Source organism: Staurois parvus, unplaced genomic scaffold (genome assembly GCF_062004578.1).
Source record: "Staurois parvus isolate SC_StPar_1 unplaced genomic scaffold, SC_StPar_1.0 ptg000049l, whole genome shotgun sequence".
NCBI lineage: Eukaryota > Metazoa > Chordata > Amphibia > Anura > Ranidae > Staurois > Staurois parvus.
The window spans coordinates 2,521,383-2,537,939 of NW_028317845.1; the positions used below are offsets into that span (position 1 = coordinate 2,521,383).

The 16,557-nt window shown below is 43.2% G+C and overlaps 2 protein-coding genes across 23 annotated transcripts in view; one reads left to right on the forward strand and one right to left on the reverse strand.

Moving 5' to 3' along the window:
- Positions 1–6,429, reverse strand: part of LOC149470267 (allantoinase, mitochondrial-like) — a 39,606-nt gene extending 33,177 nt beyond the window's left edge. The window contains exon 1 of the mRNA XM_089665885.1: positions 6,247–6,429. Coding sequence (XP_089522011.1) covers positions 6,247–6,268 — 22 coding nt within the window. The 5' untranslated portion in view covers positions 6,269–6,429. The remainder of the gene's footprint in view (positions 1–6,246) is intronic.
- A 7,972-nt stretch (positions 6,430–14,401) lies between these two features.
- The window catches only part of KIF1A (kinesin family member 1A), a 192,758-nt gene continuing 190,602 nt past the window's right edge, over positions 14,402–16,557 (forward strand). For 6 of the 22 annotated variants that reach the window (XM_089665892.1, XM_089665893.1, XM_089665894.1 and 3 more), the window contains exon 1: positions 14,404–14,707. The gene's annotated coding sequence lies outside the window, so the exon portion shown is untranslated. Of the gene's footprint in view, positions 14,708–16,557 lie in introns of all 22 variants that reach the window. The other 16 variants (XM_089665898.1, XM_089665915.1, XM_089665899.1 and 13 more) reach the window with 5 other exon arrangements.

The following is a 16,557-nucleotide window of genomic DNA, read 5'->3' on the forward strand; positions in this document are numbered from 1 at the left end:
CAGCTGAGACCTGCTGATTGGCTGTGTCCAATCACAGCACAGAGTTCTGTGTTTACAAACACAAGCACTGTGTAAACAGAGCAGTGATCTGGCTGTTTCCTCTTCCTGAAAAGCAGAGAGGAAAAACAGCCACATCTTTGAGTAAAAGCAGCACACATCACACTTGTTCGGCACACAGTTAACCCCTTGATTGCCCCTTAATGTTAACCCTTTCCCAGCCAGTGCCATTAGTACAGTGTACAGTTATATATCTGATCACTGTATTAGTGTCACTAGTGACATCAGTGTCAGTTAGTCAGATATCACAGTCCCACTATAAGTTGCTGATCACCAGTATTGAAATTACCAGTATAGAGTCTATAGCTGCGTAAATCCCAGTATATGTACCACAGTTTGTAGATGCTATAACTTTCACACAAAACAATTAATATAGACTTATTGGGATTTTTTTTCACCAAAGACATGCAGCAGAATATATTTGGACCAAATTTATGAAGAAATTAAATGTTTTAATTTTTTATTGGATATTTTAAAACAGAAAGTTGAAAATATTGCTGTTTGTTTCCCAAAATATATATAATAAAAAATCTCAGTGGTGATCAAATACCACCAAAAGACAGCTCTATTTGTGTGAAAATTTGGGTATAATGTTGCATGGCTGAGCAATTGCCAGTTAAAGTGGCACAGTACTGAATAGCAAAAAAAATGGTCTGGTCATGAAGGGGATAAAACCTTTCTGGAGGTCAAGTGGTTAAGTTAATCAGCATTAATACAAGGTTAGAGGTATAAATGATCCTTCAAGAACTTTAATAAAATATGTGGACTCCAGCTTACACTGTGACCCCCAAGGGCATAAACAGTAGCTCTTTGTATGAGAAGAAATGCCCAAGTGGCATAATGACAGTAAACAACTATGTCACTCATACTCTCAAACAAAGGGGCTAGGTTTAGGCCTGCAAGAAACTCAGTGTTAAACACAGAATTGCCCTCAAGATAAGGAGCAAGTCATTGTGATGTATTTTTTGCCAGCTACATTGGGATCCTTTAACCACGTTGGCACGCAGAGTGATGAATACTTGCCAGTAAATTGAGTATTGGAGCAATGTATCATAGATATTGAACTAAATGCAAGAGGGGACTTCTTTTTAGCAAATGGATACTTACTGAGAAGATGCAGACCCAGATGCAGCAGTTAGGTGTCAAGATGTATGAAACAGTTAGATGTGGGCACATAATAGAAGGTGGGCATAGCTACAGTAGTTGAACCTAATGATGTACAAAATGTCTTTGGAGTATGAAAACAGACTATAGGGCTGTGTTGGGCTCTGTCAAATTAGCAGGGAAATTTACACAGAAGCAGGAGAGAAAGCAGGTGGATACAGCTTAATGGTGGGTATGTGGCCCTCTCATCAATTCATTTCTCTGCAGTCCTCTAATGGTGATTGGTTAGATAAACATTGTGGGGCCCTTTTATCCTGTAGTCAATTAATGGTAGCAGTGGGTAGGGTGTCGACCTCCTCAGCAGCTCTGGGCAATGACGACCTGGATACAGCAAGCGTCTTCGTATAGCACCTAGGCAGCCGATGCTGAGTGTCAGGGATCGCGGCGTCCTGTCAGCCGGCGCGTGCGCGCTGGCGACGGCTCACGCCGGGACACAAGCACTAGGTGACAGGATGCCGCGCATGCGCTGTCACTGATCGCCGCAAGGTCTATTTGAGTTCCTGAGTCCTGTACCTGTGTTTTTGATCCTGATTGACCCTGACTACGCTGCCTTCTTCTGTATTTGACCCGGATTGTCCTGACTACTCTGCCTTCTCCTGCGTTTGACCCGGATTGTTCCTGACTACTCTGCCTTCTCCCATCCTGCCGATTCTGTATCTCACCTACCCCACGGGACCACTGCTCGCGATCCATCCTGCTAGGTCCTGCCGTCCTCCTCACATCTGGCTCTCCCGGTACCAATACATCCCTGGAGGTTCCCCCTGCCACTGGTGGGCCTGCTCAGAGGTCGTGACCTGGTCCTGGTCTGTTTCAAGTCCATCCCCACCATCAGGGGCCCTGGTGAAAGCACAGACCGGGACTTAGACTCCACGCTTTGGGTAGGTCTGTCAAGTGGGCAGCCAGAGGCACCACCTGGCGGATCATAACACTGAGGTAGACTCTCTCTGGTCCAGCTACCTGGCTCTTAGGCACAGCAGCGCCCAGTGAATTCAGCCTAAGGCCCAATTTCCTAGCGCAGCCCTTCTCGGCTCTTCCTTTTCCAGTTGATGCGCTTCCCTAACTACCCATTTCTTTTCCAGGCTTTCCTTTTTATCTGACCCCTCCTGTTCTCAGGTGTACACAGGTATTGTAGATGCTTACCAAGGACGGTAGTGGCTTGGATTTTCCTCAAAACTACATCTCCCAAAATGCTCCTGCACAAAACCAGTCACTATCCAAACAAGGCATAGCTGACATTGCCATCTTGTGGGAGAAAAGAGTTCTGTAATCAGTAACATTTGCCCTGTGTTACATTATTATTATACAGGATTTATATACCAGTTTGCACAGCACTTATACAGTTCCAATACAATTCAATACAAGAGGGTCCAGAGGGTCCTGCTCATGAGAGCTTACAACCTAAAAGGCTGGGACAAGTGATACAAAAGTTAATAACTGTGTGGGATGAGCCTATGGAGAAAGTTAAAATACAGTTTATTAGGTGGCAAGAGGGAAGGGGGTGTGCACTGAGATGTGCAATGACCACTAGGGTACAGTGTGATGGTGTGCCATACATATAAATAACACGTAAATGTGAGCGCAGTATTGGAAATGGAAGAGCAGCAGCTAGCATATACAGGTAAAACCTCAACACCTTAAAACAACAAATAGAAATAAATATGCAGCGCTAAAAACGTATATCTAATGAAGGTAAGTATAGTCCTATAGCATAAGTGGGCGCTGGTGTGTGCGCAAAAATAGTGCAGTGAAAATGCGTCTGCAAATGACGTATTAGTGATATCGTGACAATGCTAGTAAGTCCAATCACAAAATAATGATGTCCATAATGCAGGGTGATCCATGCTTCGTGACCATAAATATTGGTGCCAAGATTTGGTGAGGTGATGGGCTTACCAGAAGTACATATAAGCATTATATGTAAATCCTTTTGATGGAGTCATCAGGATCTGGTCAGGGCTGCGGTGTCATCAGGCTCAACAGTGGACGCGTAAGATGATAACTCACACTCGGGGGTCTCACTCCGCTCACAGACTCATCAGGCAGCTCTAGGCATTAACTCCACACTCCCAAATGGCTCCACCTTATGAGGCTCGCAATGAACAAGCCAAGGGCAGAAAATGGTACTAATAGTGTAGTATTTTTTATTCAGATATGAAACAAATCCAGAGTAAAGCAGACAACTCAGATGTGGTTAAAAGACGGCCTTCCTCGTGGTCCTGTACAGCTAGGCATCAATCTGGTGTGCTCACTGACGCGTTTCGTGCAACAAGCACTTTGTCAAAGGGGTCTATAAATGCCACTGCAATTTACATACATTATGGTAATGTGAGGTAAAAGCCACATTTCATCCCAACGCAAGTGTGAATGGGCCCTTGGTACTGCTATAACTGGCACTGCTACAACTGGTACCACTGCGACTCTTTCAACACTTGACCACAGGCTGAATGTGGTTTATGTGACTGTCTGTATAAAGACAATTCTTGGAGCCCTCATATAATGTGTGTGCAACCACTAGAAGTAGGTTTACTATTAAAGCGGAATTCCAGGCAGATATACCAAAAATACCAACTCATGCAGTTTTGTATTTGAAACATATTTGAACTGCAACTAGTGTAAGTACTTGCATTTGACTTTGTATCATCCCTTTTAGTCCCCTGCATAGTAGTACTCATACACAATAAGCTACAGCCATTGGGGGCTATTTAGGTAAGCTACATACACATTTGGAAACAGAGAACATGCTGACAGGTGGAGAGAACAGAGTGAGCAGACAGTGAATTGCTGCTGCTCCTTCACTTACTAATCACAGGCTTGGAGAAGATAGGTGGCCTGGCTTTATTGCTTAACTAAAGGCAAACCCTTTTTTTTCTTTTAGTCTTGGATAGAGTGGAGAGGGATTAGAACCTCAGTCAGTGTTTATTGCTGTCTGTGTCGCCATTAGGGAGATGCACCCTATTTGTCCTGTTTACCATAATCGTCAAAAGTGAAAGTAATGCAGACAGATAGTTTATTGGCCCAATTTTTTATCCGAACGAAAAATCGGCCAATATTCACACCGTTAGTGGGGCAATGCCATCGGCCATTTTTTGCGGATCTTCTTGTTTCTTTTCATCGGCCATGCTGGAAAATCCACAAAAAACGGCTCTTTTTCATAAGCATTGGTGGCAGCATCCATGGCAGCAACAACCGATTTGTCATTTATTGGCCGACAATTCGGCCGATAAACGACCTACATTTTGAATTGACATCAGAACAGTAACAGTGGGGATCTTTAAATGGGGATAATAGCTTTGGGACTCACGAGGATTCCATCACTTTGGAGGGATTTCCATTCACTTCCTGTTTTGGCCATGAGACAGGAAGTGAAGGGAAATCTCCCCAATGGGATACAGATAACAAAAAAAAACCTAAACAAAACAGGGGTTATAACCTTCCCTTACTATATCCAAAATAAAAAAAATTACTTTAGTTGCACTTTAAATACTGAACATTAATGCATACGTGGGAATGCAGTCCAATGTATCAGTACAGAACATGTATTGGGGGTCCCCAAAGAACTCCCTTAATTTGCAGGGATTTCCTCTCACTTCCTGTTTACCTATGGGACAGGAAGTGAAGGGAAATCACCAAAAATGGCACACAGATGGCAAAAAAAAGATCTGACAGGGTTTATAATCCTCCATTGCTCTATCCCAGTGGTCGGCAAGCCGCGGCTCGCGAGCCACATGCGGCTCTTTACGCGCTTTAATGCGGCTCTTGTGTGCCGGGCGCCCGCTCCCCTCCCTCCTCTCGGGCGGCAGGGACTCTGCAGCGTGATCCAAAAAAAAAAACAGCCAGGGCAGCGTGCTCAAATGCAATGATTGGCCAGTCTCGCTGCCGCTCACATCCTGATAGCCAGTGATTGGCTGTCAGGATGTGTGTAGGGCAGCGTGACGAACGTGAGAGGAGCTAGGCTCCTCTCACAGTCCGCCCTGAAGACCGGAACGACGCGGGAACACGGCGAGAGGAACGTGCGGAGCAAAGGTAAGTGAATTGACACAGGGGGGACTTGGCTTACTACTTGCTACTTACTTACTACTACTATATGAGGGATGAATTAATATGGGGGATGAATTACTATGGGGGATGAATTACTATGGGGGATGAATTACTATAGGGGGGATGAATTACTATAGGGGGGATGAATTACTATGGGGGATGAATTACTATATGGGGGATGAATTACTATATGGGGGATGAATTACTATGGGGGATGAATTACTATATGGGGGATGAATTACTATAGGGGGGATGAATTACTATGGGGGATGAATTACTATGGGGGATGAATTACTATATGGGGGATGAATTACTATGGGGGATGAATTACTATATGGGGGATGAATTACTATATGGGGGATGAATTACTATGGGGGATGAATTACTATATGGGGGATGAATTACTATGGGGGATGAATTACTATAGGGGGGATGAATTACTATGGGGGATGAATTACTATATGGGGGATGAATTACTATATGGGGGATGAATTACTATGGGGGATGAATTACTATATGGGGGATGAATTACTATGGGGGATGAATTACTATATGGGGGATGAATTACTATGGGGGATGAATTACTATATGGGGGATGAATTACTATGGGGGATGAATTACTATAAAAACTTATTGAAACTAAAAACAGTGTACCATCCTATGTATTTTCAGTTTTAAAAATGTGGCATTCAAAATAAATTTCAATCGTGGTTTTGGCGAGATTTGGCTCAGTTGAAAAAAAAGGTTGCCCACCACTGCTCTATCCAAAATGAAAAAAGCTTTGCCTATAGTTCTCCTTTAACTGCAGCAGAGGAAAGTCAGGTCACCAGCCTGGCTGTACAGTCTGGCATGGCTGTGTATATCTCAGGACTGGACAGACAAATTCTTAGGCCAGTAAAACAGCTCTCATATATGTCATTTACACATTTATGTATCTGTTTGTTTGGAGTTCAGCTTCAAGGGACAGTTCATTTGATTGCCATTTACCTGGTTTAGATTTCAAAGCCATTGTGATGTCACTGCAGAGTCTGGATCCACCAACACCCCAATCTTCTTCCAGTCTTCTATATGTGAATGTATTCGTTCTGCTGGAGTCTGCCTTGCTCTGGCTTTGAACTATGGCTTCCCACTGTAATGTTTGCTCTTTGTCCAAAGCTAGCCTCCTCTCTCTTTTTTGCTGACCTTTTTAATTGTTATAAAGCAAATGCCCTCTCAGTCTGCTTCATCTCTCTCTGTAAGAATTAATGATTGACATGGACGGAGTCTAGCAGAGTTTACAAGGGAGATTGCAGTAATGAAGGGGTTTAGCATTTGTTGTGCATTTTTACATTTATCACCACCCATACAATTGATTCTAAAGGCTTGGGGTTTTTTTTAAGAAAAAAATAACAAACATGTCTATACTTACCTGCTGTGTGAAGTGGTTTTGCGCAGAGCAGCCTGGTTCCTCCTCTTATGGGGTCCCCCACAGGATCTCCTGGCTCCTCCTGTCTGTCAGTTGTCCCCACAACAAGCAGCTTGCTATGGGGGCACCCGCTGCTCAGTGTGTCCATTCACACACGGAGCCGTGGCTCAGCCCCACCCCCTCTTTCTTCTCATTGGCTTACTGGCTGTGATTAACAGCAGTGGGTGCCAAGGGCTCCTGCTTCTGTCTCAGCCAATGAGAAGAGGGAGTCCTGGGATAGCCGAGACTCAAGTGCACATCGCTGGATTGAGAGGGAAGTTAGATGAGTATTAGGGGAGCTGGGAGGGATGCTGTACACAGTAGGGTTTTAAACTTCATGCATAGGATGCATGAAGGTAAAAAACCTTGAGTCTTTAGAACCACTTTAACAATAAGTCCTGGTTCTCACGTGTGTGTTTATATCTATTAAAGCACAGGTGCCAAACTGTGGCCTTCCGGCTGCTAGGGGACTACAAGTCCCATCATGCCTCTGCCTTTGGGAGTCATACTTGTAACTGTCAGCCTTGCAATGCATCATGGGATTTGTAGTTCCGAAAATGTAAATCATATTTTTTTGGAAAGCGTGGAGAGGGATTAGAACACCTGTCTGTTTTTATTGCTGTCTGTGCCCCCGTTAGGGAGATTCACCCTCTCTATTTGTCCTGTTTACCTCTATCATCGAAAGTGATAGTTAAAAGAAAATCCCAAATTTTGGATTGACATCAGAACAGTAACAGAGGGGAAATCTTTAAATGGGGATACTAGTTCTGGGACTCACAGGGATTCCATCACTTCGGAGCAGGGGTCTCCAAACTTTCTAAGCAAAGGGCCAGTTTACTGTCCTTCAGACCTTAGGGGGGCTGGACTGGAAAATGTCCTGGCATCAGTGGGAATAAACAATGCCCCATCTTTGGTGTTAGTGAGAGGAATTGTACCCCATCGATGGTGTCATTGGGAGAAATTGTGATCCATCATTGGTGTCATTGGGCCCCATTCTTGGTGTTATTGGGCTGAACTGTGCCCCATTGTTAGTGTCACTGGTGGGAATTGTACCCCCTTCGTTGGTAACACTGGGAGGAATTAGTTGGTGTCAGTGGATTAAATAGTGTCCCAAGGGCCAGATAAAAGCAAGCAAAGGGTCGCATTCAGCCTCTGGGCCACAGTTTGGAGACCACTGCTTTGGAGGGATTTCCAATCACTTCCTGTTTTGGCTATAGAATAGGAAGTGAAGGGAAATCTCTCCAATGCGAGAAAAAAAAAAAGACAAGGGTTATATCCTTCCCATACTCTATCCTAAATGAAAAAAAAAGTCTTTAGTTACACTGTAAATACTGCACATTAATGCATATGTGGTATCCGACCGCCCTGAGTGGGCCCTTAAGGTTTTATAAGGACAGTGTAATTGTACAGGGACTTTAATAAAAGTTATCAGATGCTATAGCTCCATCTTACCATGAAGGCACAACAAGATGGTACAGGACTCACACAAATGGCAGAACTCCAAATATCTTGAGCTTTTAGATAAAGTTAGCTATTGTTCTGCTGCTAAGATCCCACTAGCCATAATCTGTCTACATTGCATAGAGAAGCAGAGAGCCCAGATATGACACCACTGGGTCTAAAATAATGTATACTATGTTTAGAAATAGAAAGGGTTTTTTGAAAAATGTCATTAGCATATTGATGTTGGTGAAAGAGAGGACCAGGAAAGGCAAAATAGAAGATTAAGCTCCAACATTACTCCAGAACTCCGACACTTTTGTAATGGTTTATTAGAAGACAACTTATAAAACCTAGAAAAGTGAGCGACCACAAGCAAGACACAATCGTTTTCCAAATATATTACAGTGCAGTTGTGTTTAACTGCATTTAATAAGTCCTGCGTTTTTGGAAAACACTGACTATAGCACTTTCCTCCTTTTGCCTTCTCTGCGCCAGCTGTGAGAATGAAATGCTGCCTAAGCATTCTTACCTTATCACACATTCTACACTACCTGACGCTGCCCACACACAAGCAGATCACCATGCATGACCTGACATCTTTCAATTGATTTGGTCATATACGCAGATGGTAAAATCTGAATGAAGCTGATTTTAGGCACTTTGTTAACCAAGAAAAATTTTGCAAGTGAACCACATACATGGGCAGATGTGATTCCTTAACTATTCCATATTTCATATTGCTTCTTCAACTTTCAAAGGTATAAGGATCAGGCAGGACTGTATGATGTAGTATGCTTCTGTACTAGAATCGTATACTACTTTCTTACCAGGTCAGTGACATCACAGGGGCGGGCATTCTAAACCTGAAGTCCCTTTAAAAGTGGGATCCATATTGGAACTTGCTGATGAACAGTTACAGAGGTCATTCAGGGGGTGGGGGCTGCTGTCATTCTACATTACAGTAAACTGGTAAGTGGTCCTTTGGTCCTCGTTTTTTAACAGCTCTTTATTATGACAAGAAGAATTGCCCAGCAGAGTGAGCAATAGTGTGTCCTCCACACAAAGCAGAGTTTACATTTTTCACTTATCACATATCCTGATTCTGGATTTGTGGACATTAAACAAACCTGGAGGATGGGAGTTCAGTCTTCAATGGTTACTTGTCAGTGACACTTTAGATAGTAAAGCCAGCATCTGGGTGAGAGGGCCATACTGCCTTTCTCAACATTTGTACCCCAGAGGAACTCTTCACTGGGTCTTGGGGAACTCCTTCTAAAACCCAATTAATTGAGTGTCAGTGACAAAAAATACCCCTTACATTGAAGGTCAGTGTAAGAATGCCTCGCTTTCAACAGTGGTCAGAATGCCACCCTTACAGATAGCTAAAAAGAGCTTATGTCATGCTGCCGACTCTGCCAAGTAGAGCTGACCCTGGAACCATGTAGCGTTATCAAATGTTGGGTCAATCAGCTATCTATCAAGGGACCTCTATAAACCTCTGGAGGAACTGGTTGAGAATGGCTGGGGCCAGAGCTTGTACCTTTAACCTCTTGCCACCCACATAATGCATATGTGTGGCGGCAAAGAGAATGTGCTTTGATACCCATGCGTCACACATATGCGTCCATGAGCATCACAGGTTTCTGTGCTGAGTGTCAAAGATAACTCCTGGTCTTTAGCAATGATCAGGAGCCAATGGGACCATCTCTCAATCATGCAAGTGTACAATCCAAATGCACACGTTCTTGCGTTAAAAATGGCTCACATGCCTGATGAAGGGGTCCTGCGAGACTCCGAAACATTGCTTCGCTGTAATTATGTGATCGTTCATTAAAACCTTTGGACCAATATTGGTGATCCTTGGTGTGCTGGTGACATTTTACCTTGCATATCCCAATCATGTGACTACTGTGACAGCCAATCACATTGGTCATGTGATCAGGCAGACCTTTCAGCCCCCTAGTACTGTACTAGTCCAGTTAGGGGATTCCGGTACTGGGCCGAAAGAGGTAAAATAAGTCAGCAGTGACAGCTGCTATACTTCTGTCCTTACTGGTATACTTTATGAATAACAATAAGGAAGTGTTCATGTAAAGTTCCCAGTGATGGTGGATGATCTGGCATCCTTAGTACTGAGCAGTGGAATTAGAGGCAAGCTCCAGTTCATTGGTTTACTGCAAATTGTGGTTTTGTAGTATCACATAGGGCCAATTTATAGAGCAAAGAACTTGAGGGTGATATATAGCAGACCTGCGGTATTTCTCAAAGCTGGGCAATATAGTGTAACCCCACTGATGCTCTGAAAATGGGAGTGGCTGTCCTGATACTTATCCAAGAGTGTGGAATCAGAAAGGAAGATGGACGCCGCTCAAACTGACCCACATGCATTGACTGAAGAGTGTCTGTGTTGACCTTAGCCCTTGCTCTGGTCACTGCCCATTGGGGGCTTGATCACAGCTGCCTGGCCTAACTGCATTGGAGGGCATGGCCGGAGTGAGGGCTGAAGCCAACACGGACACTCTTCAGTCAATGTATGTGGTCAGTTTCGTGGCGTCCATTTTCCTTTATGAAGGAAAATAAGGATGCTGCTTCAGGCTCTAATAGGTCTTTATATGCTAACAGCAGGTGGCAATGCACACAGGGAAAGAGCTTGTCTCAGCTCCATAGAAGTCAATAAGAAAGGAAAAGAAGTCCCAGGAGCCACACATCGCACAAAACCCTCATGTGAAGAGTGGAAGTAGCCTCAGCCAAGACTCCATTCAGGTCACACCCCAGACATGTTTTGCATGTCACATGTCTACACTATAGAGGGATATGCTTTGTTCATATTTCATGTGTAGTCAGGTTCTGGGCTACAGCAATATGAAGAAGGAGACATTGCCTTTTATTTTTCTCTTCCTGTACTGAGATAGTGATGTTATGCTGCAACATTCTGCTCTGGCAACAGGGGGAGAGCTAAAGCCAAGCAAGTCTACTCACTTCTATGCAGAGTGCTGAGAATCCTGGGAGTTGTAGTTTGAGATGGCAGCCATATAATGGGATCAATAGACTCCTTACACTACAGATCCCAATAAGCACTGTGCAGTAGGAAGAGAGAGGAGATGATTTTTATTAAACTGCCTAGAAAGGTTCTTCCTCTTGGTACTGAGGGAGTTAGAGAAAGAGCAGTGCTGCCTGGATATTCACCTGCCAGCAGGAGACCATATCAGTGGAGATCCAAGCCTGAGACTGGGAGTGAGGATACTCAGGGGCAGCGCAGCATTGCCCACATCACACCACCTGCTCCATTACTGCATGGAGACTGGAGCATCTACTCACTCTCTGCTTCCCACTGCTTATCACTGAAGGCCCCTCTTCTACAGTGAGAGGTCACTGCAACATCCCTGGGACTGGTGAGAGGGCTATTCACCCATTGCTGATACTGCTAGCGGGGACTGAGTCACTGAGAGCAGGACACCAAGTGTACCCAACCGCTACCACACCCATACTGCACTCTATACTGCATTCCAAAGCTAGACTGCACTTATGCCAACCCTATACCGCATTATAGAGAAACTCTGCCATATCTGAACTAAATCTTCCTTGCACCTGTGCCAAGACTATACTGTACCAATACTGTATTCAGTTTAATTGACACTGTTGTTAAGCACACCAGCACTCTTATAGGGCCACAATGACAGCTGGCAGATGAACATCTCAAAGGACTGCCCCTCCCATAATAATTATTCTGCAAGCCCCCTTGTTCCCATCCCCTCTACTGCCATCCTCCTTTTCTTTTGGACAGTGCATACCCAGTAGGTCTAAGACTAGCATTGCTGCCATAAATGTACTCTAGCAGTACTCAGTAGATTATACTTTACTACTGCTCACTGCTGCACTTGAGGTGGCCTTGCTACTGTTTATGCTGATCTGGAACATTCTGCTCTGGCAACAGGGGGAGAGCTAAAGCCAAGCAAGTCTACTCACTTCTATGCAGAGTGCTGAGAATCCTGGGAGTTGTAGTTTGAGATGGCAGCCATATAATGGGATCACTATACTTTACTACTGCTCCCTGCTGCACTTGAGGTGGCCTTGCTACTGTTTATGCTGATCTGGAAGCCAAATGTTGCCAATTCTCCACCAGAAACAATAGACCTCCCCAGCAACAACAGACCCCCAACAACAATAGATACCCCCCACCCCACTAGTGACCATGGATGATCTCTCAGCTGCCAGCAACAATAGACCCTCCAGCACCCCTTACTATTACATAAATTCCCCATTCAAAAAGCCCTGTTTCTATCTCTATCTACCTATCACTGTCTCTCTCTCTCTCTCTCTCTCTCTCTCTCTCTCTCTCTCTCTCTCTCTCTCTCTCTCTCTCTCTCTCTCTCTCTCTCTCTCTCTCTCTCTATCTCTATCTCTTTCTATCTATCTATCTATCTATCTATCTATCTATGTCTATCTATCTATGTCTATCTATCTATGTATCTATGTATCTATGTATCTATCTATCTATCTATCTATCTATCTATCTATCTATCTATCTATCTATCTATCTATCTATGTCTATCTATCTATCTATCTATCTATCTATCTATCTATCTATCTATCTATCTATGTATCTATCTATCTATCTATCTATCTATCTATCTATCTATCTATCTATCTATCTATCTATCTATGTCTATCTATCTATCTATCTATCTATCTATCTATCTATCTATCTATGTCTATCTATCTATCTATCTATCTATCTATCTATCTATCTATCTATCTATCTATGTATCTATCTATCTATCTATCTATCTATCTATCTATCTATCTATCTATCTATGTCTATCTATCTATCTATCTATCTATCTATCTATCTATCTATCTATCTATGTATCTATCTATCTATCTATCTATCTATCTATCTATCTATCTATCTATCTATCTATTGCTATCTATCTATCTATCTATCTATCTATCTATCTATCTATCTATCTATCTATCTCTATCTATCTATCTATCTATCTATCTATCTATCTATCTATCTATCTATCTATCTATTGCTCTCTCTCTCTATTTCTTTCTATTACTGCCTATCTCTCTCTCTCTCTCTCTCTCTCTCTCTCTCTCTCTCTCTCTCTCTCTCTCTCTCTCTCTCTCTCTCTATCTATCTATCTATCTATTGCTCTCTCTCTCTATTTCTATCTATCACTGCCTATCTATCTATCTATCTATCTATCTATCTATCTATCTATCTATCTATCTATCTATTGCTCTCTCTCTCTATTTCTTTCTATCACTGCCTATCTATCTATCTATCTATCTATCTCTCTCTCTCTCTCTCTCTCTCTCTCTCTCTCTCTCTCTCTCTCTCTCTCTCTCTCTATCTATCTATCTATCTATCTATCTATTGCTCTCTCTCTCTATTTATATCTATCACTGCCTATCTATCTATCTATCTATCTATCTATCTATCTATCTATCTATCTATCTATCTATCTATCTATTGCTCTCTCTCTCTATTTCTTTCTATTACTGCCTATCTCTCTCTCTCTCTCTCTCTCTCTCTCTCTCTCTCTCTCTCTCTCTCTCTATCTATCTATCTATCTATCTATCTATCTATCTATTGCTCTCTCTCTCTATTTCTTTCTATTACTGCCTATCTATCTATCTATCTATCTCTCTCTCTCTCTCTCTCTCTCTCTCTCTCTCTCTCTCTCTCTCTCTCTCTCTATCTATCTATCTATCTATCTATTGCTCTATCTCTCTATTTATAGCTATCACTGCCTATCTATCTATCTATCTATCTATCTATCTATCTATCTATCTATCTATCTATTGCTCTCTCTCTCTATTTCTTTCTATCACTGCCTATCTATCTATCTATCTATCTATCTATCTATCTATCTATCTATCTATCTATCTATCTATCTATCTATCTATCTATCTATTGCTCTCTCTCTCTATTTCTTTCTATCACTGCCTATCTATCTATCTATCTATCTATCTATCTATCTATCTATCTATCTATCTATCTATCTATCTATCTATCTATCTATTGCTCTCTCTCTCTATTTCTTTCTATCACTGCCTATCCATCTATCTATCTATCTATCTATCTATCTATCTATCTATCTATCGATCGATCTATCTCTGTTTATGTATCTATGTGATGCTGTGCCTGCCTCTATGCTGTGTACTGGTGATGGTGTATTATCTGCACCAACGTCACGGCTCCCTCATCAGCACCAGCAGCCTGCTCCTCCCATACAGTATGTCTCCCTCTCCCTCCACCTGCTCTCCCTCTCTCCCCTCCTCTCTGGTTTTCCTCCATCTCTGTCATTCTATGTATCCCAGCCTCAGCAGCCTGACCATCCCTCCTCCCCCACAACCCAGCTCCAGCCAACCAGCACTGCCAGGCAGGGCAGGGACCCGGAGGGACAAACAGGAGGTCCAGGACAGCAGCCCAGCACACACACATACATTGGGAGCTGTGACACAGCATTAGACTCTTCCCATCAGCTGTCAGCACAGAGAAGCCAGCCTTGATGCACCACCGCAAAGAAAAGCAGTGACAAGGACAGCCAGGTACCGCCCTGCATCCCTCTCTCCCTTTTCCATCCTCTACATCCCTAGGAGATGGATCACACCGGAGGACTAGCCGGCTCAGTGATCCCTTGTATACACCCTTTTCCTTCTGCCATTCCTGTGCCTTGTGTATTGTAGATGTGGACCCCTGAATTCTATACTGATCCCTTGTTATACTTGCCCTTGCTCTGTCCTGGCCATGCCTACCGGCTATGCCTCAATTCACTCTTGTAGCTATTTGCCACCATCTTTCCAGCCTCTGTCCTTATTTTTCTCTTCTTTGATGCCCTCCCTTCCTCCTTCTTCCCAGTCTCCCTCCCTTCAGTCAACCCCATGGGACATTCCTGCACCAGGTTTTTAACCCTGCCGTAGCTGCAAGGGCCTGAGATGTGTCAGCAGGCATCTGTCAAACTGCAGGTGTCTTTTTTTCTGTCTAGCCAAGCTGCCAAGTGGCTAAGTGGTCTTAGGGTTCCTTGCAAATAGGATTGGCACCGGCATGCGAGAAAGACGGTGGCTCTCTGTAGGTCAACCTGGCATGTGTCTATCTGCATGTATGACAGGCATCAGATCAGTGTGCGCCAGTTACAGAAATATCCCTGGATGGTGTACGGCACATTACAGGTCACTGCAAAGAATCTTTCAATCTACACCCCCTGAATCATCTAGGCGTCTTCTTCATAGGTAGCGAGATTTTGTCTTTTGTGTCCGTTGTGTGATTTTGTTTATGATGTACCATATTGCCTAGATGACAAATACCCCCCCCCCCCTTGTTATTTTACTTCATTGCCCACCCGCCATGTTTTGCTGGGCTCAGACTTGTAACAAATACATAGTGGCGTCACACCTGGTCAGACATTGTAATGGGGATGGATTTATTCTATGCAAGGTTGGGTGGGGGCAAGGTAGGTTAATGATGGTCCACAAGGGGCATGACGATGCAAACTCTTGTATTCAGCCCGCCCATTGCGCTTGTATTCCGTTTCTGGCAGCTAATGTGTTTATGAAGCAGCTCGGGGAGAGGTAACTGGCTAGATATCTGTGGGTTCCTGGCACAGTGATCATAGCTAGAAGGTTCACCAGGGAGAGGTGTGATGGATCAAGTGGTAATGAGGAAGAGGCTTGTTGTTTTCCATCTAGAATACTAGTGTAATCACCTGCAATTCTATGCTCAAAATATACATCACGGTTGGCCGCCAAGGTGATACGCTACACAGATCTGAATTTTTCCTCTTGCTATATACTAAGTGAGCCTGTGGATTAAATTTGAATAATATGTTGGAAAATGCACCATCTTTATGCAATTCATGGCCCTTTCATGCAAAATCGCATTAATGGTGCAGAATATTTTTACTGAAAGCTATCTGGATTACAAACATCAACTGGGTCATATATTTTAAAACGGTGACTTATATTTGCTATGTTTTTAGCCAATCGGATTTCAAATTTCATGTTCAAGCCTGCATAGGTGAAATGACAACTAGGATCTGACTGGCTGTTGTAAGTTCCCACGTCCCTTTATTTTAACGTTTTTCATGTGAATTAAAATTATTTCTGCTAAACAAGGTTTTTTCCCAGATAACTTCCTTCTCTAGATTACTTTATTGATTAATATAACCTGAATTCCAGTTCTCCTATTCATTACTGAGGGATCAGTTCTGCAGTGCCTACTATGTCCACCAGCTCTTAGTAAGCAAGGAAGGCCTTCCCTTAGCAGATTCTGCCATCTGTATCATATAGCTAGTGTTTATCAGAGAAAACATGGGAAGAATTGGCAGAGCAGGTTGTGTGGGCCTCTGATTTTCTGTCATTGTAAAGGACACAGGCACTTATCTAAATAACATGTACTTTAC